The sequence below is a fragment of the Hemitrygon akajei genome, chromosome 10 (genome assembly GCF_048418815.1).
Source record: "Hemitrygon akajei chromosome 10, sHemAka1.3, whole genome shotgun sequence".
NCBI classification, from domain to species: domain Eukaryota; kingdom Metazoa; phylum Chordata; class Chondrichthyes; order Myliobatiformes; family Dasyatidae; genus Hemitrygon; species Hemitrygon akajei.
In genome coordinates, this window is record NC_133133.1 from 114,824,543 (window position 1) to 114,851,688 (window position 27,146).

General features: G+C 43.4%; 1 protein-coding gene across 2 annotated transcripts in view; it reads left to right on the forward strand.

The window, feature by feature from the left end:
• The first annotated feature begins 839 nt into the window (after positions 1-839).
• The window catches only part of pawr (PRKC, apoptosis, WT1, regulator), a 163,236-nt gene continuing 136,929 nt past the window's right edge, over positions 840-27,146 (forward strand). The window contains exons 1-2 of one of the 2 annotated variants that reach the window (XM_073058792.1): positions 840-965; positions 1,636-2,276. In XM_073058792.1, coding sequence (XP_072914893.1) covers positions 1,746-2,276 — 531 coding nt within the window. In that variant the 5' untranslated portion in view covers positions 840-965; positions 1,636-1,745. Of the gene's footprint in view, positions 966-1,426; positions 1,530-1,635; positions 2,277-27,146 lie in introns of those variants that run through there. The other variant, XM_073058790.1, reaches the window with a different exon arrangement.

Below are 27,146 nucleotides of genomic sequence, written 5' to 3' on the forward strand. Positions count from 1 at the left end.
TCTGAAACATGGAGCATGAAAGGGTGATGAAGTCAGATTTATTTTTAAAAATGTAGAATAAAGAGCAATTAAATACAGGGAATAGTCCTTTCAAAAGCGGGCTATGTGATCCTTTGAAAACGCGCTGCCTGTTTGTGAGAATTCTTACTCTCCAGTCCTTTGCCAATAACTACTCGTATACAGCCTAAAATAATTAATTAGACAATCAAATAAAGGGTATATGTCCAGTCCACGGAAGACCGCACCCAAAAGGGCGGACAACCAAAGTGCAAAAAAAACCCCGTGTAAATACAAAAAGAGAATATTATAAATAAATAAACAAACAAACAAACAAGCAATAAATATTGAGAACGTGAAATGAAGAGTCCTTGGAAGTGTGTCCAGGGGTTGTGGGAACAGTTCAATAATGGGGCGAGTGAAGTTAACAAAGCTAAAATAAAATCGATTTAATTTGGAGAGATCGAATCTCCAGCAGGAACAGCGCGGCGCTCCCTCGGCAGTGCCTCTTTTAAACCTTTTTCTTGTGAACTCGCGACAGGCGAAAAACTCTCACTTCCCTGAATTATTGTTCCTATGATCGTCCACGCCAGCCTCCAGGGATACTTCTAATGCGCAACCCTGAAGAAGTTTTATTTTAACAGGAGTGCAAGAGAATTGTGCATATTTTAACGCCTGAAACCGGATTTTAGAAATCGCCAGCTTACAACGTGTGCAGGCATTCCAGCCCCGGGGAGCTGTTTTATAAAGTTGACCAAGTTCGATTGTTGTTTCAAAAACAGAGATTTAACACTTCCTTTTTCACTTTTGAAGATTTTTTTCGAAAGTTATTTTTCGTGGTGGGTTGGACCTACAGGGCAGGGGGGAGGGAGAAACACTCCGCCTTCCCACGGCAGCACCGGCTCTGAGCCGGAATCTCTTTGTCGACCCGGGCGGCGCTGGTTCGTCGGGCGTGCGGGTGCAATCAGGTAGGGAGGGAGAGCGGCACCGGCGCTTCTTTCTCCCTCAAGGGAGGGGGGATCCTCCAGTTTCCTCCCTCCCCCTCTCCTCTCCTCACATCTCTCTCGACAGCACACCCTTCAAGGGAGGGGCTCCCCTCTTACTCCCCCGTCCGCACTACACCTCCCGCCCCCACCATCCCCTTCCCTCACCCCACTTCACCTGTCATCATCCACACACTCCACCCGCTGTCCGCCTGCCCCCACTCCCCTTCATTCCCTCCCACTCCCCTCCCCTTCCAACCCCACCCCCCACACACCTCCTTTTCCACCCCACCCCCTCCTCTTTCATCCCCACCCTACTCGCGCACAAACTCACACCCCTTCACCTCTGCCCTCCTCCCTGGGGTGAGACGCTGCTGCAACTGCCGCCTCTCTTATCTCCGGGGAGGGGCTCCTCGGTCCTTTTGCTCCAGGGCCGGTGGGGGGGGGGATGTTCGGTGAGGTGGCGGCGGCTCAGTGACCAGGAGCAGAGAGAGAGAGAGAGGGGGAAGGAGGGAGTTGGTGAACGGCACCTGCCGCGGCCCAGTACAGGTAGGCGGCGTGTTGCGGGGGGAGGGTTAGGGAGGGGAAAGGGGTGGGATATCCCGGGTGAACTGGCTCTGAAGGACTCGTCTCCTTATTTGTTTTGTCTCCTCAGGTTGCTCCGGGCCGCCAGAGGCGACGCTGGAGTTCTCCCCAACTTTTCCCCAAATCTTGTGGAAGTTTTTGTTCTGTGTGCCAGCGAGAGGAACGTGCTTGTTTGAGACGATGGCGAGCGGGGGTTACCGGCCTCCCGGGAACACTACCGACTTCCTGGAGGAATGGAAGGCCAAGAGGGAGAAGATGCGCGCCCGCTTCGCTGCCGCCACCGGCGCTAATAATTCCGTCAACTCCGCCGTCAACAACGCCGATGCCGGGACCAATCGTAACGGCTCCGCACCCCCGGTGGCCGAGCTGAACAACAACGGAGGCGGTGGCGACCGAGCTGCGGTCCCGCCGGGAACGGCGAGCACCGGCGGCAGGGCGGCAGCCACGGCAGCGCGGCGCAGCGACGAGGAAGGGAGAAGCGGCGAAGGTGCCGCCAGGAATCCGGTGGCGGACGGTGTTGAAACGGAACCTCCGCCTCCTTCTGCTCCTCCTGCCGCCGCCGCAGCCGCCTCGTCGCCTCCCGTTTGCCCAAAGAACAAGGAGAAGAAAAGTTCTGGACCGAGCGCCCGCAAGGGCAAGGGGCAGATCGAGAAACGGAAACTGAGGGAGAAGAGGAGATCTACGGGGGTCGTCAACATCCCCTCGACGGAGGTAAGGGCGGCTTGCGGATTCTCCCCCAGACCCGACCCAACCCCCCTCTCCTCCCTCTGGCTCCGACTCCCACCCCCACTCGCCCCGGATCCCCCACCCCGCCGTGTTACTCTAACTGCATCCCTGTGACCAGTGATATTCCACAGGGACCTCTGAATATCTGTAAATTGCATGAAAATGCGGTTTGGTTGGTCCAGGTTTGTAGCTGACACAGATATTGGCAACAATGGGGACAAATAGTGGGGAAGGTTGTCAAAAGATGCATTGTGATGTACATCGTTTTGGAAATGAGGGCAGATGGAGTTTGGACAAGGATTGCGCTTGGGGGGAATGTGTGCAGTTGACAGCAGGGATGGATGGATCTTGGGAGCTGAAGTCAACACTATTGAAAATGGGTAGGATGGTAAAGAACTTCATCAGTCAGGGCATGGAGTTTCACAGTCAACATCAACTTTATTCACCACACAGATTTACATGTATTAGAAATTGCTGTGGTGTGTTGGTCAGGGTAGATGTGCAACAAAACAGAACATTCACTTATAAAGAATTTTATAGAACATGCTTTTTATTAAAAAGAAGTTAATAAAGTTAGTGGTTAAAGTACAGATATGGAATAAAATGTGCGTCAATAGAGAAATACCAGCATGTATTTACAATGTAAAACAGCGTTGGAAAAATGTTTTGATGTGTTTACAAACAAGAGAAAATCTGCAGATGCTGGAAATCTGAGCAGCCCACACAAAACGGGAAGGAACTCAGCAGGCCAGGCAGCATCTATGGAAAGGAGTACAGCGACGATTCGGGCTGAAACCCTTCGACAGGACAACCCTTCCAGCCTGAAACGTTGACTCTGCTCGTTTCCACGCTGAGCTCCTCCAGCATTTTGTGTGTTTGCAGTGAGAGGGGGTAATTGATAAAGGGAGGTGTGGGGGCTAGCTAGATTAACTGCCTGGGGGAAGAAATAACATTTGGGAAGTCATATTGCAGTTGTATTAAGCTGTGGTTAGGTCATGTCTGGGGTAATGTGTGCAGTTCTGGTCACTGTATTACAAGAAAGTTGTAGAGGCTGTGGAGGGGCTGCTCAAGGGTATCAGTTATAAGGGTTGTTTTCTCTGGAGTGTCTGAGGCTAAGGGACGACTTGATAGAAGTTTATAATATTATCAGAGGCATAAATAGAATAGTCTGTTTTTGCTCCAGTGTGGAAATATTAGAAGACATGCATTTTGGGTGGGGGAGGGGAGGTTTAAAGGAGATGTGCAAGGCAAATACTTTCTACACAGACAGCGAGGAGGGACAGGAACGTACTCTGCAGAGGTACAATAACAACATTTCAGAGATCTTGATAGGCTCATGAACAGACGGAATGGATGGATATGAACCTTGTACAGGCAGATGGGTTTAGTTAAATTAGCATAATGGTTAGCACAGACATCGTGGGCCGAATGGCTGTACTGCTCTGTGTTTGTGTTGGTTATGGTGTTCCCAGCCGAGTCCTGTCCTTGCACCAGGTGAGTTCCGTTTTAACACACGCAAAATGCTGGAGGAACTGAACAGGTCAGGCAGCATCTATGGAGGGGAATAAGCAGTTGATGTTTTGGGCTGAGAGTCCTTTCCAGATACATTGACTATTTAATCCTCTCCATAGAGGCTGCCTGACCTGCTGAGTTCCTGCAGCACTTTGTGAGTGTGACTCTGGGTTTCCAGCATCTGTAGAATCTCTTGTGTTGATGAATTCCTTTTCACCTGTTTGCTGTGTTTTTCTGGGTTCATTGTAAAGCCATTACCATGTATCCTCTTCCCAGTACTCTTTTTGCAAAGCATTGCTCTTGCCTCTTTTATAGCTATATAACTGTGTTCTGAAAGTTTGTGCTGATCGTATTATTTCTGTTCACTGTGGGTCTTGACCACATACACTATTTAGACTATAGCATGTTCTCTCAGACCCTGGGTGGTGGTTTTCCTACTCAGCCTGTCTGTTATTCAGCCCCCCAAATCCAGCTGACTGGTTGAATTTACAACATATTGACTGCCTGTGCATTACCCTGGCTGGTTACAAACTAAAGATTAATAATTAGCTTTGTCTGTCACATGTACATCAAAAAATACAGTGAAATGAGTCATCAGTGTCAACGACCAAAAAAAGACCAAGGTTGTGCTGGAGGCAGCCCACAAGTGTCGTCATGCTACCAGCACCAACGTGGCATACCCACAATTTACTGATCCTAATCTGTACGTCTTTGGAATGTGCGAGGAAACTGGAGCACCCGGAAGAAATGCACGTCACAGGGAGAATATATGAACTCTTTACAGCCAGTGGCAGGAATTGGACCCCAATGGCTGGTACTGTAAAGCAGTATGCAAGTGCTAGCTGCAGCATTTCCAAGGTGATAACTGGCTAATGTGCAGTTTGTTACACTCTGATTTGGAAAGATGTATAAATATCTGTATTAATTGAACTTTCAGCGTGGCAGGGTGAATTTTGCAGCTTCATCTTTGATTGAAGTACTAGACTGCCGATGCTGGAAATCTGGAGTATTACAGAAAATGCTGGAGGAACTGAACAGGTTAAGCAGCATCTGTGGAAGGAAATAGGTGACTTTGAAGGTGGAGACCCTTTATCAGTCACAAAATGTACTCCCCTCGGTCCCCTCTCCTTTTCTCACTGACCCCCCCATTCTGCCCATCACCCACGTATTTCCCCATCTCTTCCCCATTATTTCATGGTCCACTGTCCTTACCAGCTTCATCAGCCCTTTGTTATTTCCACCTATCACCTCTCACTTTGTTCCCACTTTGTCCCCTCAGCACACTCCCCTTCACTTGGATCCACCTATCACCTGCAAGTTTTGGAGCCACAGAGTACTACAGCACAGAAATAGACTTTTTGGCCCAATTAGTCCTTGCCAAACCCATCGACCTGCACTGTGACCATAGTCTTCTATACCCCCACCTCTCCCCCCTGACCACGTTCTTATTCAATCGTCTCGTAAATGTTGAAATTAAACCCACGTTTACCACTTCTGTTGACAGCTCATTCCACGTTCACACCACTCTCTGAGTGAAGAAGCTCCCTCTGAGCATTTAACTTTTCACACTTGAGCCATGACCTCTAGTTCTAGTCTCACCAACCTCGATGGGAAAAGCCTGTTTGTGTTTACCCGATCTATACCCCTCATTTTGCTTTACTCTTTCTCCCCCTCACCTCCTAGTACTGCCTGTCTCCCCTTCACCTTTCCAGCCCTGATGACGGGTCTCCACCCTGAGCGTCGACTGGCCATTCCCCTCCATAGATGCTACCTGACCTGCATGTCTTGTTTGTTCCGTCTTGGACTGGGGACCTAGGTTAGTAACATGGCAAATACACGTTAGTGACCTGCTAATTCCTTGTTGATGATGCTACTTTTATTTCTTCAAGCATCTTTTTACTTGGTTTTAAAATAAAAAAACAATGCAGATGGTGGAAAACTGAAATTATAAAACTGGACTTGGTAGATTGTTCATTATTGTCACATATACCAAAGTACTGTGAAAAACTTGTCTTACTTTTATTATCACAACAGTTCATAATCATTTCATCCCAACAGTGCACTGAGGTAATGCAAAGACAAGTAACAAGAGAATGCAGAGTAAAGTGTTATTCTGCAATTACAAAAGTTGCTGTGAAATTGCAGTAGGTGTTCGCAAATAAAAGACGGGAGGCATTTTATGTTTAAGAAAAACCATAACAGCTCATTTATTTTATGCCAGATGCTGAACAGAAAAAGCGCAAAAATAGAACTAAATGTAATATGTTATCATGTCCAATCATCCTTTAAAACTGAACCCCAACTCAATGTTGGTGGTTGTGAATTCTGTACGTTCCCACCGATTACATTACCCTACGCAGCTCCCCCCCCCCCCCCCAGAATTCACCAGCATTATCAGCCTATCTGGAACTTGCATGAGCTGTCCAGCTCAAGTCCTTTGTCAATGGATGGAGGAACAGCAGAGGCCTCTGATTCACCCCAGAGGTGCATTGGTCAATGGTCATGTCATGATAGCAGGGCCATGGTAGTGGAATCCTCCAAATTTTCATGTGCTGGTTTAAGGCAATCTACTGAAATACATTTGGGTTTGCTTCTCTTACCTATGATAAGTTTTTTTTCCTCTGTTCCCAAACGTGGAATGGGCCATTGTGAGGGAGGCTTAAGGGGATGTTGGTGTGTGTCATGATGGATGAAAACCAACGAGGTGGCATGTAGGATTCCAAGAGTGCTGTACGCCATGATGGGAAGTAGCTCTATGTACAAAGGAATTGAATTTACTAAGGAGTGTGGAACCCTGTTGAAAGGCCAACTAGATGGTCGTAGTGTCAGGTATAAAATCACTTGGCACTTGTAATGGCTGCCCATATACCAACTCAATTGTGGCTGACTGGAAGTCCTCTTTGGAGCAGTTCTGAGCCCCAGAGGAACCCATGGGAGATGATCATCTGATGAGAAAGCCCTCAGAGCAGCCTTTAAGGAGCAGTGAAACCTTTTGCATAGGCCATTAGACTGTGGATGATAACACTGTGGTGTGATGTAGCCTAACGCTGAGGTTCTGGGTCATCGTGGCCCAGAGGTCTGAAGTGAATTGATGACCGTGGTCAGGGGAAATATCAGATAAGGTACCAAACAGAGCAACCCAGGTGCTGATGAATGTGTGCAGTCTTCATCGATGCTAGAGGGACGACCTGTGGCTGCCTAGTGGTATGGTCCACCATGGTAAGGAGGTGCATGAAGCTCACAGAAGCTAGAAGCTCACAGTCAAACGTGCTGTACTTCCTTTTGGGGGGTCGGAGTTGCTGACTGAGGATGGTGAGGGCTGCCACATGCCTCCGACCAGTTGTTCGTGCACAGCAGCCACAGCAAAGTCTGAAGCATCAGGGGCAATGACTGTGGGTGCATTCGGGAGAGAATGAGCTATTAGAGTCTCACTGTTTGGTATCATGAAATGCCCTGGTCATGTCCATTGATCAGTCAAGCACTTGATTAGGGATATTACCTGTAAGTGCACAATACAGGGGGAGTATATGGAGTGGAATGGTGACAGAAATTCACTATCCCTATAATTTTCTGTAGTTTTTTTAGTGGTGTGGGGTGGTGGGAAATCTATAGTAGTGTCTCCTTTTGATGGGAGGGGTTTTGCACCTTTTGTGGAGATGTGATTGCTGAGAAAGTCAATGATTGACAATCCAAACTGACATTTAGCAGGGTTAATAATTAACCTGTGTTGGCTTCAGCACTCAAAGTGTGCGGGGATGAGATATGTGTTCAGATTTGAATGCACTGGCATCCAGGTAAATAAAAAGAAAATCTAAATCTTTAAATGCAGAGTCCATCAGCTGTTGGAAAGTCTGCGCTGTATTTTTCTGCCCAAATGGCACGTGCAGAAACTCGAAAGAGGTCAAATTGGGTTATCACAAATGGGTTGTTTGGGAATACCCTCCGAGCACACGGGAATCTGATAGTAGCCCCTAACTAAATTGACTTTGGAAAAAAATTAACTTTCTGGCTAAACGTGGTGAAAAGTCTTGGATATGTGGACAGGGCAACAATCGGGGGTAGTGGCCTCATTAAGGCATCTGAATCACCACATGGACGGTGACCACCATCAGACTTGGGGACCATATGGAGGGGCAAAGCCCAGGGGATATTCAACCTGCGTACAGTGCCAAGTCTTCCCATGTTGGCAAACTCAAGTCTTTGCAGTTGCCAGCATTTCTGGGTCCAGTCTATGCACTCCAGTCTACAGTCTGTTTTGTGATTGTAGTGGAAAACGTGGACTTGGTGAGGCTTGGGAATTTGCCTAACTCACATGTGGTGATGCATGCGCTTGACAGAGTCATTGTGGGGAACTCACTGGGGAGGCAGGGTAAAGTCCTTGACATCTACAAGTTGGTAAGTTCTTAAGATCGACTAACAGTCCTTTGGTACACGGGAAATCTGCACCAAGCGGGGTCTAGCCACCTTAGCCGGGACAAAGTCCTGTGTGTAACATCACCCACTGAAGCAGAGCATCACTGGTTGTGTCCCGTAAGCCTGGATCCTGCTGCCGTTGGTGGCCTCCAGTGAGGTTTTCTCACTCTTTGCCATCTCGTCAATAGGAGATGCCGGCAGCCCACTCACTTGAGCACCCGGGTCACACAGGAAGTGTCACCCGGAAAGGGTGTCTAATGAACAGTAGATGACCTTGGCGGCTGGCACCCACAGTGTTCTCAGATGTCTGATGTCCTGATGCGCTGGCACTGTCGAAGCTGCAAGGCAGTTGGCACTTCCTTGTGTTCATACTGAAGCGAGCTTGATGAAAACACAGACCCGATGTAGTCTGTTTCACAGCTGACTGGGTTTAGTGAGGCAAGGAATAGAGGAGGAATATGTACTGCTGCCTGGCTGAGTGTAGACTATCAGCCATTTTATTCATCTCCCTATAGCCCTTCACAGGTGTGTTAGTGAGGGCTATGTGAACTTGATCAGGCATTGCTGCATGAAGAGTTTTAAAAAAATGAAACAAGGATGGTGATTTCCCAGGAGTGACAGCATGTGGTCCATTAGCACCGATAGCCCAGCAAGTAAGGAGAGTAAGTGTTTAGCACGCTCAGGCTGTGATAGTCCAAAAGTCTGTAAAAGGTGAGTTTTCAGCGATCGGTATTTACTGTATTCAGCCGGCTGTTCTAGTAGACTCTCCACTCTCACTGCCGTGCAGTTGCTGGGCGATACTACCACGTAGAATTATGTGGCGTGGTCGGCGGTGATTTCTCACAGCGCAAATTGGGCCTCGGCTTGTACAAAGCAAGCGAGGGCATTTTGGTCCCAAAACTTTTGCCAGTTTCAAAGCGACTGCATTGGCTGACTTGTTTAATAACTCCGGAGTCGTCCAGGAGCATCGGCGTCACCAATACGTTTTTGCAAATAAACCGACGTGAGGCATTTGATATTTAAGAAAAACTGTAACAACTAGGTAATTTCTAAAGTAAGTACATGTTTGGCACAGCATTGTGGGCCGAAGGGCCTGTATTGTGCTGCAGGTCTTCTATGTTTTTTTTCTAACTTGTCTATTGTACTCCAAACAACAAACACAAAAAAAAACACGGTAATAGAACTCCACACAATACGCCATCATGTCTGGCCTGCCTCTTAAAGGGAACCCCAACTCAATAGTGGTGGTTGTGAATTGTGTACGTTTCCTCCAATTACATTACCCTACAGTGCAATGTAGCAGAGAAAGTGCAATATGGCTATGTAGATAAGGTGCAACACTATAATGAGGTAGATTGAGGTCAAGAGTCCATCTTATCGCACTAGGGAACCAGTTATTCATAAACAGCGGGATAGAAGTTGTATTTGAGCCTAATGGGATGTGCTTTCAGGCTTTTGTATCTTCCCAGTGGTAGAGAGAGGAAGAGAGAATGTCAGGGATGGTGGGGTTTTTAATTATGCTGGCTGCTTTATCAAGGCAGTGAGAATATTGTTCACTGTGTTTCTCTCTCCACAGATGTTGATTATTCTACAGGGTGCTCCCAGCATTTTTAGTTTTAGACACTCTAATTTGGTGAGACGAGTGGTCGTCAAACTTGTCAATACTGAAATTCAAATATTTTCAAGAGAGTGCTGTAACAGTTGGATAATCTCCAGCAGGATTATCTTCAGGCTCCAGGAAGTTATTAACTTTTATCAGTTCTGTGCTGCAAACCACTAGAATTTAGGATACACAACAAAATATGAGCTTTTCAGTTACTTTTCTATTTCCACGAGCTGAGGATTGAAAGAAACCAGCAAAGAATAAGCCAAGAAAAATGTAATAAAGCCATGAGCAGTAACGAGCAAGATTTCAGACAAGATGCACATTTCCTGTGAATTTACCAACTCTCTTTGGGGAGAGGTTGAGAAGGAACCTAATGGACAACTTTTTCATCCGGAGGGTGGTCAGTAATTGAGGCAGATACAGTATTTTAAAGACGTTTCAAAGGCACATGGGTAGTAAAGGTTGAAAAGGATATGGCCCAAATGTTGGCAAATGAGGCCATCTTAGATGGGATGTTGTTCAGTAAGGATCCTGTTTCTGTGCTGTAGGGCTCGATGATAGATCCTGTTTTTTTTTAAAATCTAGCGATACAGCACTATAATAAGCCCTTCTACTCAATAAGCCTGCACCGCCCAATTATACCCACGCAACCAATTAACCTGCTAACCTGCCCGTCTTTAGAACGTGGGAGGAAACCAGAGCATCTGGAGGAAACTCACATGGTCACTGGGAGAGCATGCAAGCACCTCATAGACAATGGCGGGAAATAAAGCCAGAGTCACTGATGTTGTAATAGCGATGCACCAACCACTATGCTACTGTGCCACCCCAAAAATAAAAGAAATGAAAAGTGAATGTGTCTTTTAGGAAAGGGTGATGGGGAAGCTGTAAAAGACCATAAGACATAGGAGCAGAACTAGGCCAGTGGCTCATTGAGTCTGCTCCCACTATTGGGAATAAGGAGGTACCTAGTAAATAATTCGTGGCTGTTTTAAAATGTGCAACCTATGCAGGGCTAATAGAGAGCTAAAGAGCTGATGATAGAGCAGGACATTGGTACCGTAGATTCCGGACTACAGAGCGCACCTGATTTTAAGCCGCTGGCACTAATTTTAGAAATAAAATCATTTTTTTAAATGTAAAGGCCGCACCGGATTTTAGGCCGCACCGGATTTTCGGCCGCAGGTGTCCCACGTTGTAATATGAGATATTTACACAGAAAGATATTACACGTGAGGATTTTTTTAACTTTTAATTAAATCCATATGGTAACAAAAACAAATACATATTGCAAATGCTTTTTTTCGAACCGTGCCTGTACGCGGCTACTTTTAAATATACGTTGCGTATACTTCTTTACTGAACAACATTCCAATATCTCCTAACGACTGGTAAAAAATATATATACTGCAGCCTACCAGGAAAAGTTATTGATACCTTTAACTTAAAAGCAGAGTTCGCTCGGATCCAAAGCCGCTCGCGTAATGCCACTCCCCCCCCTCCTTTCCGTTTCATCGCAAACGGCATTTAAAAGCAGATTTCGCTCGGATCCAAAGCCGCTCGCGTAATCCGCTCCCCCCCTCCTTTCCGTTTCATCGCAAACGGCATTTTCCCACAAGACACCGCGAAACCGGGTGTGTCGTCATAGCATCCCGCGATGTAGTACAGAAAACAAATATAGTTTAAACTAAGTAGGGTAGGTAGCACAATGCTTCGAGTGTTTTCCATGTTGATGAGGGTGAGTACAAATGACTGATTTACAATAATTTAATTGTGAAAGTGCGCTTGATTTATCGTACAATTTCATTGGACCTCTGTGAACTACTCATCAATTTTATTGGTCTACTGTTATGAGGCAAAATGTTTACGAGGCGGCATGAAAAAAACCTTGCATTAGCCGCTCTGGATTATTGGCCGCAAAGTTCAAAGCTGTTCAAAATGTGGGAAAAAAGTAGCGGCTTAAAATCCGGAATCTACGGTAATTGAAATTATCAGGAGAAAAAAGACTGGAGAAGATACCTGGATGAAGAGGTGGCATCGTTGGGGATGCACTGGCAGTGATCTTCTCATCATCTTGTACACCACTATTAAATCATCTTCCCTTCTCCTTGAAGGGGATTAAATGGGTGGCCAGTGTGGTGATGGCTAATATAATGGGGGCATTGGTGATATCAGACATAGCCATGTTACACAGAGAAAGGTGGGTGTGTGGAACCTGCTGCCAGGGGTGGTAGAGGCAGATACATTAGGGGTATTTCAGAATCACTTAGAGAGGCACATGGATGATAGAGAAATGAAGGATTATGTAGGAGGGAAGGGTTAGATTGATTGTGGAGTAGATTTAAAGGTCAGCACGATACAGTGGGCTGAAGGGCTGCACAGTGCTATGTGCTATGAAAACGTACTCGATTTTGGAGCGGTTGCTGTAGGTCAAAATCCGTTCAGGACAGGAAGAAGAAAGAGAAGATAATGGAAAGTGAGGCAGGATTCAGAATAAGCTGTGGGAAGGAAGCCTTTCATCAAGAAATGGTGATAGGGTTTAAAAAAAAGGATCTAGTGGTAGAGTACTTGGAAGATCACAACAGAATTTAAGCAACTTTGTTTATTGAAAGCAAAATTGTGTTTTTGTAAGGAGGAAGAAGCTGACTTGCGTGATATGGAAGTCTTCCATGGATGTGGCCAATCTGATTTTTCAGGACCTCAATTGAGGTAGAATTTCATTTGATTGGAGAATTGATAGAGGACAGAAAACTGAAAAGGATTGAATATTCAGCTTGGTGGTAGCTGGCGGGAGTTAAGTGAGTGGGCTAGTAGGTGTTGGATGGGCAAAATGCATTAAAATGTAAAAGTTAAGATAATATTGTATGTACCTCAATCACTTCCTCTGGTAGCTCATTCCTTACAGTCACCACTCTCTGTGTGAAAAAGTTGCCCTTAAGGTCCCTTATAACTCTTTCCCCTCTCATCCTAAACCTATGCCCCTAGTTTTGGATTCCCCTACCTTGGGGAAAAGACTGTTACCATCCACTTTATCTATGCCCCTCATAATTTGAGAGGTGACATTATAGAATTACTCTAAATCTCCTATGTTCCAAGGAATATAGACAGTGTCTGGCCAACCTCCCCTCTGGCCCTCTAGTCCTGGCAACATCCTTATAAATTTTATTTATTAAAGTTTCAGCTTTATTTGTCTTGTGTGCATTGAAACATTTAGTGAAATGCACCATTTGCGTCAAATCTAATCAATAAGGATTGTACTGCCAACACACACAAAATGCTGGTGGAACACAGCAGGCCAGGCAGCATCTATAGGATTAGCACTGTTGACGTTTCAGGCCGAGACCCTTCGTCAGGATTGTACTGGGCAACCTGCAAGTGTCACCACGTTATCTGTGCCAACACAGCATGCCCACAACTCACCAACCTTAAACTGTGTGTATTTGGAATGTGGGAGGAAACCGGAGCACCCAGTGGACACCCACATTGTCACAGGGAGAGTGTACAGACTCCTTACAGGCAGCAACGGGAACCAAACCCCAACATACTGCTGGCGATGTGAAGTGGTGCATGTACCACTATGCTGCCGAGCCGTGCTGCCCATAATACTCACTGGGAGAAGCTTTTGAGCTGGTTTGATAGATTGAGCATGGAGGGTCTTGGTGAAGGTTGAGAGTGTGGGGCTGGGATTGTAGTCACAGGGTTAGTGGTTGGCCATTGGAAATGATGACTAGAAATTCCTTGATTTAATGGTTGTGGCTGCTCAATAATTGGCTGTGTCTGAGGGTGAAATGATGTCATTTGGGGGGGGGGGGGTCCGATAGAAACATTATTCTGACAAGGCACTAAACATTATCAATGACCCCTCTCATCTATCTCACAATCTCGCTGACCCTTCTGCCATCTGGCAGGAGGAACTGTAGCATTAGGGCAAGGACTGTTAGGATGGGAAACAGCTTCTTTCCTCAGGCTGTGAGACCACTGGATTCCCTGCCACCACTGTGGCCCAATCACATATGAAGTGCCAGTAACATTGTACTGTTTACTTTTTAAACTTGTTTGCAAATGCACCTTATTCTAAATATCAATCTTCTGGAATACATTTTATTATTTCTTTCTTTTTAAATCTTTTTATTAATTTTAAACATAAATGAAACATGAATACAGAGAGTTTGAAAGTACATAATTAATAGGGTAAGTATACATTCATATAGATGATAATCTATATATAATAACCTCCCAAACTCATAGTAATTGCGAAAAAAGGGAGTAAATAGGAAGAGGAAAAAAAATCCCCAAAAAAGAAAAAAAAACCTAACCAACATGGGCCATTGCATTATGTCAAATATACACAGTAGCGTCAATAACTCTGTACCTCCATCCAAATAATTAAGGATAATAGAAGCAGGGTTTAGGAAAAGTCAGTTTAACTGATATGAAAATGTTGGATAAATGGTCTCCAAGTTTCTTCAAATTTAACTGAAGAATCAAAGACAACACTTCTAATTTTTTCTAAACTCAAACAAGAGGTAGTTTGAGAAAACCACTGAAATATAGTTGGAGGATTAATTTCTTCCAATTCAATAGGATAGATCTTCTAGCCATTAATGTAACAAATGTAATCATCCGTCGAGCTGAGGGGGATAAACAAATATTATCCACCATTGGTAAACCAAAAATTGCAGTAATAGGATGCGGTTGCAATTTGATATTCAGAACTGTTGAAATAATACCAAAAATATCTTTCCAATAATTTTGCAAACAAGGGCAAGACCAAGCATGTGGGTCAATGAAGCTACTTCAGAATGACATCTGTCACAGGTTGGATTAACATGAGAGTAAAATCGAGCAAGTTTATCCTTGGACATGTGAGCCCTATGTACAACCTTAAATTGTATTAGGGCATGTTTAGCACAAATAGAAGAGGAATTGACTAATTGTAAAATTTTCTTCCACTGCTCAGTGGGTATAAGACAATGAAGTTCTTTTTCCTATTTCTTCTTAATTTTTTCTGATACTTCTGGCTGTATTTTCATGATCATATTATAAATGACGGCTACTAAACCCTTCTGGCAAGGATTCAGAGCTAAAAAAATTTCCGTAATGTCCATTGGACATAATTTCGGAAAAGACTGTAACATATTATTCAAGAAATTTCTAACTTACAAATATCTAAAAAAAATGAGTTTTAGGTAAATTATATTTATTAGATAGCTGTTCAAAGGACATAAAACTATTACCTAAAAATAGATCACGAAAACATGTTATACCTTTTGTTTTCCATAATACAAAGGCTTGATCCATAAAAGAGGGTCAAAAGAAAAAGTTAGATATAATGGGGCTTGATAGGATAAACTTATTCAAGCCAAAAAATTTACGAAATTGAAACCATATTCGCAATGTATGTTTAACTATGGGATTAGTTATTTGTTTATTCAATTTAGATAAAGAAAAAGTTAAACCTTTGGCTTTGGTTTTCACCAATAATCAAAGATCTTTTTTTCAGTTATTCTGAGTTACGAGGCAAGGCTGTCCTTTAAGTCCTTTACTATTTGACATTGTTTTGGAACCTTTAGCTGTCACCATTCGTGAATCACCTAATATTTTGGGTATTACCCGTGGGGAAGGGACTTATAAGTTATCATTATATGCTGATGATTTGTTACTATACATATCTGACCCTGAGAGATCTATTCCTGCTATTTCGTCCTTGCTTGCTCAGTTTAGTAGCTTTTCTGGTTACAAACTGAATTTTAATAAGAGTGAATTATTTCTATTAAATATGCAAGTTCCAATTTATAAACACTTACCATTTAAAGTTGTCACAGATCATTTTACTTATTTGGGTATTAAAATTACCAAGAAACATAAGGATTTATTTAAAGTTAATTTTTTACCTTTAATTGACCAAATTAAACAACTTGTTACCAGGTGGTCCCCATTATCTTTGTCTTTGGTTGGTCGAATTAATGCTATTAAGATGATAGTGTTACCCAAAATGTTATATTTATTCCAAGCACTACCAATTTTTATTCCTAAATCTTTTTTTGATATTATTGACTCTAAAATATCTTCGTATCTGTGGCAGACTAAAAATCCTAGACTAGGCAAAAAATATTTACAGAAACCTAAGAAGGAGGACGGTTTGGCTTTGCCAAACTTGAGATTTTACTGTTGGGCAGTCAATATTCGATGTTTAATATTTTGGACACAAGAATCGATTATAGCATCTTGCCCACAATGGGTAAATTTGGAATGTAAATCTGTACAGGACTTTTCATTGTTTTCAATTTTAGGATCTTCACATTTTATTATTTGTGGTAATATTTTTGTGTTGCATGAGAGTTAAATGGTACTGTGTTGTGCAATGTGGTCCTGATGAGCCTTTCTTCATTTGGCATTGTACGTGTGGAAGGCTGAATGAAAATAAACGTAACCTTTAACTTGATGTACACTATTAGCCATGATCATACTGAAAGGCAAAACCAGCTTAAGGAGCTGAGGGGTCTACCTTTTAATTCTCATGTTGCCAGGACTGAGTTACGGAGTAAGGTCGAGAGGCTAAGACTTAATTCTGTAGAGGGTAGCAGAATGTGAGGTGATCTTTTAGAGATGTATGAAATCATGAGGGGCCATCGATAGAATGCATGCAGTATTTTCCTGGGGGTGGGGGATGAAGCGGTAGCATCTGATAACATATACATACTTTGATAATAACTTTTCCTTTGACTAAGTATTAGTATTGGTCTATTATTGCCACATGTACCAAGATCTAGCTAAAAGCTTAGGCAACACAAAATGCTGGAGGAACTCAGCAGGTCAGGCAGCGTCTGGAAGGGAGTTAACAGTTGACATTTCAGGCTGAGTCATTTCACCAGGACAGTGTAAGGCTTGTCTTGTGTACTGTTCATACACGTTAGATCATTACATTAGGCATCAGAGCATTACATAGTGCATTGAGCTAGAATAAATTAAAACAATAACAACACAATAAAGCGCAAAAGCTACTGGAAAAAGTGCAGAGTAGGTAAACGATAAAGTGGAAGGTATAAAATTCTGAGGGGCATGTGTGCAGTCTTTTTCCCAGGGTTGGGGACATTAAAAAATAGATGCCATAAGTATTTGGAATTGGTTTATTATTGTCACATGTACCAAGATACAGTGAAAAACTTGCCTTGTATGCTGTTCATATGATCAGAACATTACATAATACATTGAGGTAGAATAAGGTTAAAAAGTAAAAATGCAGAATAAATTGTAAAGGCTACTGAAAAGTGCAGTAGAGTTAAATGATAAAGTGCAAGGTCATAAGGAGATAGATAGTGAGGCCAAGAGCCCATCTTATCGTACAAGAGGTCTGTTCAAGAGTCTGATAACAGTGGGATAGAAGTTGTCCTTGAGCCTGGTGGTACGTGCTTTCAGGTTTTTGTATCTTCTGTCCGATGGGATGGCTAAGAAGAGAGAATATCCATGTTGGGTGGGATCTTTGGTTATGCTGGCTGCTTCACTGAGGCATCAAGTATAGACAGAGTCCATAGAAAGGGGAAAGATTTAATAGGAACCTTAGGTGCAACTTTCTCACACAGAGGGGAGTCAGTATGCAGAAAGAGCTGCTAGAGATAGTTGTTGAGACAAGACACATGGGAAGATACATGGATAGGAAAGGTTTGGAGGGATATAGGCCAAATGCAGGCAAAATGGGACTAGTTTAGTCAAATAGAATTAGTATCTTAATCAGAATTGGGTTTATTATCACTATGTTGTGAATTTTTTTGTATATAGTACAGAGCAAGACATAATTTAGGAAAAATAAATACTGCAAAAGAAGAATAGCGGGGTAGTGTTATTGGGTTCACAGACCATTCAGAAATCTGATGGCAGAGGGGAAGGAGCTGTGGGTCTTCAGGCTCCTGTACACTCAATGTGTAGTAAGGAGAAGAGGGCATGTCTGGATAGTAAGGGTTCTTAATGATGAATCCTCACCACCTAAGGCATGAGGGAAACAGAGTTACAATTAATGGGTTACTATGAGAAATATCTGAAAAAATAGTAATTAGTGCCAAAAGAGAGTACAAAATATTGTGGTAGTGTTTATGGACTGTTCAGAAATCTAATAATGGAGGGGAAGAAGCATTGACTGTGTGCCTTCAGGCACCTGTACATCCTCCTCACATTTTGGTCAACATGGACTGGTTGGGCTAAAAGGCATGTTTCCCTGCTGTATGTATGTCTCTGACTCATGGTGACAGTTAATTATGCTGTAAATACATTATGCTTATGAATATATTAAAAAAAAATCACTGTTTGCCTGAAGCTGTTTATATCCTGGCGGAGCTGTGAATTCTGCATATTGTTAACTGTTGTAATGTATAATATCTGACTAGACTGTGTGCATGTACAGCAGAAATGCATGTTCTCTTGGGGTTGTCATAAGCCAGCTTGGTACACTGCTAGATGGAACAAGATGTGGAAAACAAGGAGCAGTGATGCGCCAACAAAGCATTACACTGAATCACCAGCACTGTAGCCAAGATGGCTGGCGTCTGGCAGACATGTTTGATTGAGTCGGTACTCGTTCAACACGTCATCGGTGGTTTGGCTCTCTCTCCTCAATAATACTGAGTCGTAAAAAGAAATATAAAGATAAAGACGAGGAACCATAAGCTATATTTGATCACATGTAAATCGAAACATGCAGTGACAAAGACCAACACAGTCTGAGGTTGTGCTGGGGCACCATGCAAATACCAAACTAAATTTATTCTCGAAGTACATATATGTTACCAAATGCTACCTTTAGGTTCATTTTCTTGCAGGCATTTACTGGGCAGTAAAAGAAATACAATAGAATTGATGAATAACTATACATTTACAAACAGCCATGCTTCTGGCTCCAACATAGCATGCCCACAACTTACTTACTCCGACCTGTACATCTTTGGAATGTGGGAGGAAACACTCACACACGTGCGCTCACTCTCTTGCTCTCTTACTCACACTCATTTGACGTTGGTCTTTTCATTGAATCTCTCCATTAGGATCTGGACTTTCTGTGGGAGAAACTTAGACCATAAGACATAGGAGCAGAATTAGGCCATTTGGCCCATTGAGTCTGCTCAGCCATTCCATCATGGCTGATTTATTTTCCCTCTCAGTCCCATTCTCCTGCCTTCTCCCTGTATCCTTTGCCACCCAAACTAATCAAAAACCTATCACCCTTTAAATATACCCAATAATGACCTCCATAGGTAATGAATTCCACAGATTCACCACCCTCATTTCCTTCTCTCTGTTCTAAATGGACGTCCCTCTATCCTGATGCTGTGCCCTCTGGTCCTAGACTCTAGAGGAAACGTCCTCCCTACATCTACTCTCAGGTTGTTCAATATTTGATAAGTTTCAATGAGATCCCTCCTCATTCTTTACAGATATGTGTGCTAATCATAGTGTTTTACTGAGCACGGCTGACAGGGTCTTTAATCTGTTGTGTCTTGAGGAAAGTGATTAAGATTAAGCATTGATGTTTGTCACATGTACATCGAAGCATACAGTAAAATGTGTTGTTTGATTTAACGACTAACACAGTTGAGGATGTGTTGGGGTCAGGCTGCAAATATTGCCACGTTTTCAGTACCAACATAGCATGGCCACAACTTCCTACCTGTACGTCTTTGGAATATACATGGGACGAAACCCACGAGGTCACGGAGAGAAGGTACAAACTCCTTACAGACAGCGGCAGAAATTGAATCCTGATCATTGGTGCTGTAAAGTGTTACGCTAACCACGACACTTTTATGTTGCCACTGAAGCTGAGTACTGACAACCTGAACCCTGAACTGGTGTCCTGACCGGTCTGGGTTCACTGCTGTAGACTCTCACTGTCTGCAACATGTCCTCTTTCGTTATGATTGATTGCAGGGAGTTACAAGAGTTTAAAGACACACACTCAACATTTTCGGAACACCATCTGATTTCTGAACAGTCCATCGACACCACCTCACTATTTATTTTGTAATTTATGGTAGTTTATATCTTTGCATTGTACTGCTGCTGCAAAACAATAAATTTTGAATTGATAATAAACCTGATTCCGATTTTTATTCCCCACAGATGCTGCCTGGCTTGCTGAGTGTTATCCAGCATTTTCGATTTTCGGTATCTGCAGATGTTTTTTTGATTTTCACAGGATTTTTTTTTGGCCTGTTATGAACCCCATAACTGGGTTACTTACCAGCAAAGATAGAGGCGTCCGTTGGAGTCTGATGATACTATTTTTAACAGTATTTATTAGCAAAAATACACAAAATAATATCAATGCAAATATACAGATAATATACGTCGTCAATACTAAACCTAAAAGTGCGGGTATGATAATAATCAATAAGAAATAAGCTCTATCATTGTCTAGGGGATATTGAATTGTCCGATGGAAATATAAAGCTCGCTGCAGTTCACACAGGCTGCTGTCGTTTGTTTGTCGCTGTGTTGCAGTTGTTGGAGAGAGAGAGAGATAAGAGAATGGGAACAGTTACCGCTACGGGTTTTTCCAACCTTTCTTTATGATTTCGATCCGTCGGTGTCTTGTTGTTGTGGCCATTCAAGTGTGACCTCTCCTTTAGCTAAACCGTCTTCCGTGATGAGCCCGCCACCCAGGCAAGGGAGGACGCACACGAGCTCCCACCGGTTTTCGCTATAAAACGCTGTCACTGGATTTCTAGCGTTTCTTCTGGTGCGTCTAAGGGGTGTTCCCCAGACCTGTGTTTCATCCTCACTCACGGGGTCTCAGATGTCAGTCAGGTTGGGATGATGCAATCCCTCAACCAGACCACTCTGGTTGTCCCCTGAGGGGTTTCAATGAATAGTACAGTACTCAATACACAATTCCATCTCCAAGAGACAATAGCAGTAATCAGTGGTTCCGTTCCGCTTTTGTTAGGAGGCATTCCCCTACCTTGTGTATTCTGCGTTGTCTATGGCAACTGCCTTTGCTGTGATCCTGCGTCTCGCTCTCTCTCATTACTGACATGATGTGTATCTCTCTCATTTCCTGGGTCTCAGACCCGAAATAATAGCGATCTTGTGATTCTCAAAAAGGAGGGGGTGACTTTGCACCCTTCGGCCCCTCAGAGTTGCTCCACATTCGTAACAGGCCAACCCACAGGTAGTTGTGACCTCTCTTTGACTGAGCCTAAACCAGGGTTGTGGCTGTTGCTACTTGTACCTTTATTAGCTGGCCCCTGTTTCTCAGCCAGATTCCGTTCTGCAGAGACTGTGATTCTAAATTCTTGGGAATATGCTGGCAAGTCATCATAGTGTATTGTCTCTACATTGTAGCTGAAGATTCAGGATTGAACAATTGTGTACTGGAAGAGACATTCAACTAAGTTCAAAGCAAATTTATTATCAAAGTACATATATATCATGGTTTGTGACCCTGAGGTTCATTTTCTTGTGGGCATACACAATAAATTTACAATGGAATAATAACCATAACAGAATCAATGGAAGACTGCACCAACTTGGGTATTCAACCAGTGTGCAAGAGATGACAAACTGTGCAAATTCAAAAATAAATGATAATAAACAAATAAGCAATAAACTATCAAGAACATGAGATTAACGGTCTGTGAAAGTGAGTCTATAGGTTGCGGGAGCATTTCAATGTTGGGCAAGTGAAGCTGAATGTAAAGGAGAATGAAATAATTGTTACTCCGAATTGGATGCAGCACAAAAAAAACACAGTAAGATAAATTACACAGTAATTTAAAAAACACATAAATAAACATATATAAGCTATCTTATTTAGAAAAATGGAGGGCTGTATAGGAGGAAAGGGTTAGATTGATTTTATATCCATAAAGTGATACTAGGACAGGAGTATCTGTAAATCAGGTGACTCTGACGAAATGATAAAGTGGTGGTTGGGGGTGTGGAGGGGTGGGTTGGTGACTGGAGCAGTTGATGAACCTTACTGCTTGGGGAAAGTAACTGTTTCTGAGTCTGGTGGTCCTGGGTGTAGATGCTATGTAGTCTCCTCCCCGATGGGAGTAGGATAAACAGTCCATAAGCAAGGTGGGTGGGATCCTTCATGATGTTCCTGGCCTTTTTCTGGCACCTTTCTGTGTATATGTCCTCGATGGCGATATTAGGCAGTTTTGACTACCCGTCGTAAAGGCTTCCTGTCTGAAACAGTGTAGTTTCTGTACCACATAGTGACGCAGCTTGTAAGGATGCTTTCTACTACACATCTGTAGAATGACGTGAGTATAGATACGCACATTGGCATCTAGCTTTATTTTATATCATTCCTTATAATTGTTGAATGTTGTTTTTTGTTCCATGTCACGTCCTGACCAATACAACCACAGCAGATTCCTAAAACGTGTAAATGTATCTGGCGAATAAAGTTCATCCTTGATTCTACTGTGAATAAAGGTGCTGGATTCATCTGTAAGAACTCGTATCTATTGATAAACTGCGTGCAAATGAATGTTACAAGATTATCACTCTAGGTTAAATATTCTGTCAGAGAAATGAAATTTATTTTTATGATGGGTCTACCATTGTGTAATTTATTTACCTTGAAAGTGATTTCATATTAACTTAATGCTTGCACAGCGTTTGCTTTTTTGGAGGTGGTAAAATGCATTTACTTTCTCTGCAATCTTTAAATGGTTGTCATTAATAATTGTTTGGTGTCATCACAATTCCTGTGCAGCGTGTAATTGTCCATATTGCTGATGCTTCTCAATCGCACTTTGTATGGTTTGAATGAGTGCACTGTGTATTGCTGTCAGCAGGAGGTAGATTAAGCCCAGGTTTTGAAATGTGTTTTGAAATAGCTGCTTAAGACCTGGAAATATCAGCTCATTTTGTATGGGGTACTATTACGAGGTGAATTGTATCAGGGATAGGCCATTCGGCCCCTTAAGCAGCTCCCCACTTCATCGAGTTGGCTGATCTCCTTCAGCCCCATTTTCTTGCCTCATCCTTCATCACTTGATTCCTCTTTGGAGGCTGAATTTATTGAATCCTCTGCTAAAGAATTCCAAACATTCACCATTCACCTAGTTGTTGAACTAGAGAGTAGATTGACAGCGGGGTCGCAGGGTGATAAGAGGCATAGATGGAGTGGATAGCCAGAGACTTCTCCCAGGGTAGAAATGGCAAATACAAGGAGGCAAAACGTGAAGGTGTTGAGAGGATATCAGGTAGGTTTTTTTGTGCACAGAGTGTGGAAGTTCAGTGGAAAGCACTGCAGATTCAAAAATTAAGGACATTAAAGAGACCTAGATTTTTTAAATTATGGATGATAGAAAAATGGAGGGCTGTATAGGAGGAAAGGGTTAGATTGATCTTGGAGTTAAAAGATCATCCAAAAGTCCTGTACTGTTATATGTTACTGTAATTTAACTTCGCGTCTTCTTCCTCTTATTTATTTATTTATCACCTACATGTGTGTAATAGTGGTGTATTGTTCAGTGAATTTTCAGTACTGTAGCAAAGTTGATTCTGTAATTTTCAAAAAGTTTCTCTAAAGACTGCATAACACTACTAAATCTATTTCATAGATTATTTCTCTCTGACTTGTATATGACGACCACAACTTTGTTCTTTCTTCTTATAACACCTAATATAACAGCTGTAATTTCCAAGTTTTATGCCTCATTCTGGGATTCCAAGAAACCTCTGGATCACAACATCTCCAGAACCACCAAAGTGAAGAAATTGGCTTGTCTGGGCCTAATTTGCTTGTGTTTTATTTTTGAGGCTTTGATCTGGACTCCCTGGCTGGAGGGAATATCCTTCCTGCCTGAGTAAGCGATCACCTTGTGTTCCTATCTCCAGCTGTAGTCCCCTCGGTTCCAGTCACCTCATTATAGGAAGCATGTGGAAACGTTAGGCAGGGTGCAGAGGATATGTACCAGGATACTACATACTCGTGAGGGTAGATTGCGCAGGCTCTAGCTTTTCTCTTTGGAGTGAAGGACATTGAGAAGTGACTTGTTGGAGGTGTACATGATGTTAAGAAGCTTAGATTGAGTGGATAGTCAGAGACATTTTCCCAGACTAGAAATGGGGACATAGTTTCAAGGTGAGTGGAGTAAAGTATAGGAGGAATACCAGAGGTAGTTTTTGTTTAAACAAGAGATTAGTGGGTGCCTGGAATGTGCTGCCAGGGGTGGTAGAGGCAGATGCAGTGGAGACTCTGATGGATGGCTATGTGAGAAGGAAGGGTTAGATTTAACTTGGAGTAGGTTAACAGGTCGGCACAACACCATGGGCTAAAAGGTCTGTACTGTGCTCTACCGTTCTATCCTCTTTCTGCTGGAGCTCAACCGTCATGTATTTGCAGACCTGTCTCTCTTTACCTGCCTAGTGGTGGAGTCTATAGTTTTTTTTTGTGTGGTTAATTAGTCCCTGGATGTCCTGGTCATTCTGATCAGACCTGAACTGGTGTAAGACCAGAGATAGGGGTTGGGAACTTGATGAGATTGGGAGCTGGCTTGGAGGGTTTTGGAAGGTGTGTAACCCGGACTGAGAATAGTTGATAGGAGCATGGACAGTTGAGTGGGTGAGGACGGAGGCAGCAGGCAAGAGTTGCCTTACTGGATGAAGTATTAAACGTAGCACAGAAGGGTGGCAGGGTAGCATAATGCCCTCATGGCCTGCCCATCAGCTCCCTCTGGTTCCCCATTTATTTCACTGTTCCCTTCAATCAGATTCCTCCTCCTTTATCTCTTTGATTCTTCCACCTATCCCCTCCCAGCTTCTCACATCATCCCTCCTCCCTACCCACCTACCTCGTCTCATCAGCTTGCAGTTCCCCTCCCTCCACCTTATTCTGGTCTTTCCAGTCCTGATGAAGGGTCTTGTCCTGAAACATGGACTATTTATTCCCCTCCATAGATGCTGTCTGACCTGCGGTTCCTCCAGTATTTTGTATGTTTTGCTGAAGATTTCCAGCATCCGCAGAATCTCTTGTGTTTCTGTCTTTTTCTGTTTTTGTTTCACACTGATCCCAATTTATTCTCTCCCACATTACATCAACTCTTCGTCCGTTCTCCCCCCCCCCCCCCCAACAATTCTACCACTCACCCACACACCAGGGCAATTTACAGTGGCCAGCTAGCCCACCGACATGCACATCATTGCAATGTGGGACTAGGCCGGAGTACCTGTGGGAGAAAGTTCATATGGTCATCGGGAAAGCGTGCAAACTCCACACAGACAGTAGTGGAGGTCAGGATTGAACCAAGGTCACTGGAGCTGAGGGAGCAACGTTAATGGTTATTCACTGTGCTCCCCCCACTGCATTTGACATTTTATCAGGTCACCATCCAGTACAGGGGCTCCCCAGGTCATTAATGACTTTACTTATAGATATCCGCATTTGTACGGACTTTCCTGTATGTTTTTAAAACATTAAACATTAAGCTGGGACACATCATCAGTGATGTCACCTTGGGTCATTGGGTTTTTTAGATCCTTCAGCATCAGGCTCTCTCGCCCAGGTGATCAGGCTCTGGCTTGTGTCCCAGTTGCATTGATCCACGGGTCACACCTCTTTATCCATAAACATCTGGAGGCTTGCTCAGACTGTGACAGTGACTGTGACAGTGACTGTGACAGTCCTGATTGCTCTTTTCTTTGCATCCGCTGTACGCCAAGAAGAGTAGGTTCTGCAGAGCGAGCAGCCAGCAAAACCTCTGCACCTGACATTACTTCTATGACTTGAAATCTGTTGTTTTGCGGCAGCATTGCAGTGCAAAATTACTATAAATTATAAAAATACTTAGTGTAAAAGAAAGGAACAATAAAGTCATGTTGTTTGGTTTGTGGAGCCATTCAGAAATCTCATCGTGGAGGGGAAAGAGTTGTTCCTGAATCATTGAGGGTGTGTCTTCAGGCTCCTGTACTTCCTCCCTAATGGTAGTAATGAGAAGAGGGCATTTCCTGGGTGGTGAGGGTCCTTTGTGATTCATACCGCCTTCGGGAGCCACCAGCTCTTGAAGATATCCTCGATGTTGCGGAGCTTTGTGCCTGTGATGGAGCTGGCTGAGTCTACAACCTTCTGCAGTCTCCAGCAAACCTGTGTACTGTAGGTTCCATACCAGGCTGTGATGCAACCATCAAATTAACGAGTTAGTGTAGTGCTGAGAGAGAACATGGACATTTCTGACTCATGGAAGAACTGTTTTATGAACAGTTCCAAACTGTTCGTAAATAGAAGTTATATAGTTCTGCTCTACAAAGTAACTAGAACAGAATTACAGTTCCACAGAAGAACTGTGCAACAGATCACTTGTATCACCTGGAAGCCTGACCACAGTTTGATAGCTTCCATCTTAATCATTCTTAAATTCTCCAGAATATAAATATTTTGTTGACTTAATTTGTAGCCAGTCTGTGTTTTGTGGGTCATGAATCTTTAAGCTAAAGCCCTGTTACAACAGTTAGAAACTTCTGAAGATCCCTGGGACCACCTTAAATTCTGCAAACTCTTTCCGGGCTTCCAGCCAGTTCCAGGTGTTGATTTTAACAGTTTTGGTTACAAACTCTGCCATCTTCATCAGGGATGATGCCTAGCCATGTCTAGTCTGGTGGTATATACATATATCCCCGTTGTCTGTCCCTCCTGATTGATTGATTGATCCTTAACCAATCAGGTTTCTGCTGTTGCACCTTGTTTAAAGAGGAACCCATCACTACCACTTGTCTTCCCAATATTTCCACTGTTTCTGGAAGGGTTGCCAGGATCCTGAAGAAATACTGGATAAATACCATCCACAAACTGATAAGGAAGCTCAAATCCCAGTTTATGTGGGTCAGAGATGACCTGGGACTCAGGATGACTGGCACTTACAGGATTCCCTGTGAATGCAGAGCAGCGTATATCGACCAGACGGGGAAACCTGCGTCAAGGAGCATAGGAGGTTTATCTGGGTTACCCAAGTAAGTTGGTGGTAGCAATAACCAATGATCGACTTTGGCACGAAACTACTGTGCTGTGCCAATGGCTTTTAGGACCACCAGGTGTAGAAAGCCATTGAAATAAGACTAGAGAATAAGAATTTCAACAAAGACGAAGGTCTCAGTCTAAGTAAGAAATGGAATAAACAAGGTGGGACAGTGGAAGCCTGATTGACGACTAACCAATCAGGAGGGACAGAGGATGGGAGCTGAGTATGTATACACCGGACTAGACATGCCTAGCCATCATCCCTGATGAAGATGGCAGAGTGTGTCATTATACGCCGCATTATACGCCGGGAAAGCACTACATGCATTGTTTGCATTCCAGTTACTTTCCCCAAGTAAGG